Source organism: Belonocnema kinseyi, chromosome 5 (genome assembly GCF_010883055.1).
Source record: "Belonocnema kinseyi isolate 2016_QV_RU_SX_M_011 chromosome 5, B_treatae_v1, whole genome shotgun sequence".
In the NCBI taxonomy this organism is placed as follows: Eukaryota; Metazoa; Arthropoda; class Insecta; order Hymenoptera; family Cynipidae; genus Belonocnema; species Belonocnema kinseyi.
The window spans coordinates 131036809-131042051 of NC_046661.1; the positions used below are offsets into that span (position 1 = coordinate 131036809).

Here is a 5243-nt window from a genome sequence, read left to right on the forward strand (position 1 = left end):
AATAAACTAGCGACAGAAAACCGAGTCACTCTGATTTAGATCCCTGGACACAGCGGCATCAAGGGCAATGAGATATCGGACAGGCTAGCAAAGTTAGCAGCATTAGAAAATTTTACTGGACCCCAGCCAGTTGTAGGAATTTCTAGTGGGTTAGTCACTAACGATATTAACAGTTGGCTGACCGAGGAACATCAGAATAAGTGGAGTTTGGTCTTTGGCTGCAGATACGCTAAAACACTCTTGGGCTCAAAGCTATCACCGAGCGAAAGAATTACTCAAGCTCGGGAGGAATGCAGACATGGTCCTACAAGAAATATTTATAGGACACGGAAATCTCCCATATCGCAGGCATAAGATAGGGCTTAAAGAAATTCCCCTCTGTCGTCTGTACGGAAAGGATAATAAGACTTCTACTCATATCCTATGTCACTGTCCGGCGATTGCGGGGAAACGTGTAGCACTCACAGGCAGTTACTGCATCAATGAGTCCGAAATATTAGCCAACAGCGTGGCTGCGGTCCTCTCCCTATGGAGAGTGCTATGGGGCCACTCTCAACGTTTACAAGCGGACGCAACGGGATTACTCAAGTGGCAGGGGACACGTCCAAAAAAACCGCTATACCAATCAGAATCCAAGCGGACAACCGCGCTAGTCAGAATGATATACTTTCGAAAATCTGCCGAACCAATCAGATTTTCCAGCAAAAATGGAAAAAGTATACTTTTTAAACAAAAAAACAAAAATATATTAGAACTTTTTTCGAAAAAACTTTCTTTCCGTAGTCACATTATTTTTTTGATATTCTTTTACGTTTACCAGGGGCAAAAACATTTAAAAATACGCAGCAAACCCATTATACTTTACGAAATAAATTGACAACAAATAATACCCAAAAACTATAGCATAATAAAATAAAAAAATCGGAGAAGAAACTTTTAAAACGCTAGGTGAATGGGCATAAAATACGTACATGGGTACATGCTTTATAATCAAAAAATAATATAGAAGAAATCAACTAGTGTAAATTTAGTCACTCATATTTATTGTAGATTAAAAAATTTTTCATACATATTTTTCTACATCACAAAATATATTTAAAAAAACAGTTTATTCATTTAAAAATATTGTTTAAAGGATGTAAATATACTTTCAATAAAGCTTAATAATTAACTCTTGAAACGAATAAATTTTCCATGTCGGCTGAATGATTCAGCAAATAAAGAGACTCTAATTGAGACTCCTAAGACTCTCTTGGTTTCATAACCATCAGAAACTGATTTGGTATAGAGATCCCTTCGGTTTCCCAATCAACTTCGGGTTTTATAGGTGCAAAGTCGTTCTTTCCAGCATAACAGATCTCACAATTTTTTAAATTAGATCGCAGCCTCTCACTTGCAGCCATCGCCTTCTTTTCCGTCACAGTCGTCAAAAGCAATGGACAAGTTATGAAGTCAAAATTCTTCACAACTTTGCACGAAGTATTGACAAACAGATTCTCTTCCTGGAGAGGATCATAATTGTATAAGGCAACAAAATCCGCTTTTGTATGACTTTTAGATTTGACATACTCAACGAAACTAGTTGAAACAAATTCTAAGGTCAATGTTTTCTTCTTGGAGCGGCATTTTTCGCATACATTAATTGTATATTTGAGGTCCTCCGGTGGCTCGAATAGGATGATCTTTAAGTTGATCAATTTTGGTAGCAGGTGTAGCAGAACCTCCCAGTAAACTGATACGTGAAATGGTGTGAACTGTGCAACAATATAAACAACCATTTTTAATCGGGGATTGTAATTTAGTTTTTGCAAAGCATTGAAGAGTGTTAATGATTTGGTGAAATAAATTGACGTGTGGATCTTCACGTCTTCAGGAATTGTAACTGGAGTCTGAGCATATCTGTATAAATAATCTGCTACTGAAGTTGGTAGTTTTAGAGATTTGTGGACTGTTGTGCTGTTGACGATTGCTTGAATGGCTGCTGCTGTTGATAACTTTAATTTACTCAATCTCGTTTGGAATTCATACTTGTCGTTTATCATGCTACAAACTTGATCGTGACTGCAACTGCTGGGATGTGCACTGCAAAAAGTCGCGTATGGACAGCCAGAACATTTCTTCAAATTTTCTTGCTTAGCTTCATGGCAGACGAGACAGGTTCTCGGTGATAGGAACATTGCTCCCTCTTCTTGAGGAAGGGCTCGACCCATTTTTGATTCTATGTATGCATACGTCCTAGATTTAACTTTTCACCATGTGTCTGGATCAGCGCCACGTAGTCCTTCGTAGATGTGGGAGATCCGCTTTTCCTTCAGGATGATCGAGATTTGTTTGCAAATTTCCTTGTGAGATGGCCAATGCTGTTTTTGATGATCTGATCCACAGTAGGATATCATTTGACAACGACTGCATCTTTTTAAGTTTCTAGTCGTTCTGCAAACGAAGCAGTTGTTTGGGCAGAAGACGCGCATCCAATTATGTTCAAAGGAATCCATTTCTTTGATCACATTCGTATCCTGAAAATTAAATTACTTTTTTGGGACAACTCTGGATTTGAGCCTACACCAAACTTCAAGATTTCTAAACATCCTAAGGGCATGTTGTACCTTAGGTGTCTTCCAATTCACGTCTGATTTACTTTCAAACTAGAAAATATGTTAGGCCGAGAACCTGCCCAGGAAAAAAACTAATTGAAAATACGACTCTGTGAATTGTGCATCTGTCATTTGCAGATTCAGAACATTAAAACTGAATCGGTTTGCGACTATGTTAATCAGTCATTTTCTCACGCAGCATCGAATCCGGCATATATTGCAATAAAAATTTCAAGCAAGGTCATGTTGAATCAGTTTCCCTCTTTTTGAATGAGACCGATTTTGTTTAGGTCAAGCTGCCATATTTCACGATTTTTTAAATTTATAAATTATCAAAAGATTGAAAAAAATCATGCGCAAAGCTGCTAGATTATTCTTGCTGTTTCAGTTCTAGATTTTATAAAGGCTTTTGCGGCATGTAAGTTAGTCAAAAAAATAATTTAAAAATAGTTAAAAAAAAACAATCGGCAGCAATCTGGAATTCCAGTGACAGATAGGCAATTCAGAAGCCTTCAAACACAATTCAAAAGAAGTGAATGGATTTTTTTTCCTGGGTGGGACAAGAAAAAAAAACATAGCAACTAATATCTCGGAACTAACCTTGTTTGTAGACAATGGAAAAAGTTTATTTCATAAATAATTTCTAATTGGCTACTGAAAACATTGGTACGACAGAGATCTACATTATCGGAATAGCAGAGAGCTGAAAATCGACCCTAACATCAAAACAGTGCACATGCATAACATTTTTATTTAGCAGAATAAATTTTTTTGTTATTATTCCTCAAAAAAAGAGTTCGGGGATATCCCTTATACAATTCCACTATTTTGAGGTTAGGATCAGTTTTCAGCTCTCTACCATTCCGATAATGTAGATCTCTGTCATATCAATTTTGTAGGTAGCCACTTAAAAATTATTTATGAATTAAACTTTTTGAATTGTCTACAAACAAGGTCAGTTCCGGGACATCAGTTACTATGTTTTTTGTTTGCCCTAAGTTTTCGGCCAAAAATATTGTTTTGTCCAGAAATAAGCTAGGGAGAATTCTAAGACACATAACCTCAAAATAGACACACAATAATAAAATTTAGCAAAAAAATAGTTTTTTATTCAATTATTCTTTAAACAAAGATTTTTGGGATGTTCTTTAGAATGTTCGCTATCTTTCGCCAAATTTTGAAGAAAATCTTTATAATTGTAGAAAAAAACCAGGGGAATCTAACACTGATAAAATCGACAATTTTCGATTCGTCAGACGATTGAAATTCCAGGTATTTCTGGGCCATTTTTTTTCTATTTCCATTTAATTAACAAGAGGAAATTTTGGATTTTCGAAAAATTGAACACATTCTTGGAGGCTTAATCGAAATATGCCATGTTTCTTAGGGATTGAAGAGGTGTGTATAAGAAATAAAACCATGATATTGCTTTTATCCCCCCCCCCTTCCCTCCTAGCGACCCAAATATGACCCAAGCAAAAAAAAAATGTTTTTTCGTATTATTGTTAATTTTCAGCAGTTTCTGTCGTCATTTTTCATTAAAATAATTACTAATGGATAATGTGAACATCTTTCATGACTTTTAAACAATCTTTAATTGTTTAATTAAATGTACCTTATTTAAATATTAACTAACTCCTGACAAAATATATAAATTAATCGTCTTTTCTGAATGCAATAAAAAATTTGGTCATTTTTGGAAGTAATAAATTTGTTTAAAAACGCTATGTAATTATTCAAACAATTAATCATTGTTTATTTTTAAAACTACTAAACATTGAGTCAGACGTGCCCACTTTTTACTCAAATTGCTATTCTAATGATAATTCTAATTCTAATATAGTGTATAGAAAAAATATACTAACTATTTTTCAATTTTTTGAACAAATATAATCTATTTGAACAATTATTTTTGCAAACATATTTTTAAATCGTATTTTCTGAATTAATCATAAAAAAGACCAATTTTCATTTAAATTGCTGAAATTTGAATTAGAAATTATCAATTTTTAACTAAAAATAGAAAAACAAAATTTTCAGTTAAAGAAATTAGTTTAGAACCAGAATAAGAAATTTTTAACTAAAGAGATGAATCATCAAACGGTATAGTTGAATTTTATGCCAAGCATAAATTTTCAACCATAAAGATTAATTTTCGACAAAAAAATGTTCCTAAAGTACATAAATTTTAAAACAAATAGTTTAAGTTTTAAATGAAAAATATCAATTTTCAACAAAATAGTTCAATTTTCACCAAAAAAAAGATCAATTGATTTTCAACAAAATCGTTACATTTTAAAATATTAATGAATTTTCAATTAAAACTATTAATTTTCAACCAAAAAAAAAAGTTTTAACCAAAGTTTAACTTTTAATCAAGTAATTGATTTTTTAACTAAAAAATGATGAATTCTTAACGAACGGTGTAAAAAAATTTCTACAATTCAAAAATATTTATTTTCTGAAATACCATTTTTAGTTGAAAATTGTTGTTTTTTTTTCAATTGAAAATTTATTTTTTTTGTAGAAGATAAATCATCTTGGTTAAAAATGTTCTCTTTTTTGTTTAAAAACAAAACTGTTTTACACAAAATTTATCTTTAGCTTGGAATTGGAACACTTTGAATGAACTTTTCTTCTTTCTTGACT

General features: G+C 32.7%; 1 protein-coding gene across 1 annotated transcript; it reads right to left on the minus strand.

Annotated features, from left to right (window-relative positions):
- Positions 1–1241: 1241 nt before the first annotated feature.
- LOC117173888 lies at positions 1242–2210 on the minus strand. The gene has a single exon (XM_033362533.1). It carries the CDS (start codon positions 2208–2210, stop codon positions 1242–1244), a length of 969 nt encoding a protein of 322 aa, XP_033218424.1.
- Positions 2211–5243: the final 3033 nt, after the last annotated feature.

Coding starts and splice junctions, on each gene's coding strand:
- LOC117173888 (XM_033362533.1), bottom strand. CDS start 2,210: ATGGGTCGAGCCCTTCCTCAAGAAGAGGGAGCAATGTTCCTATCACCG.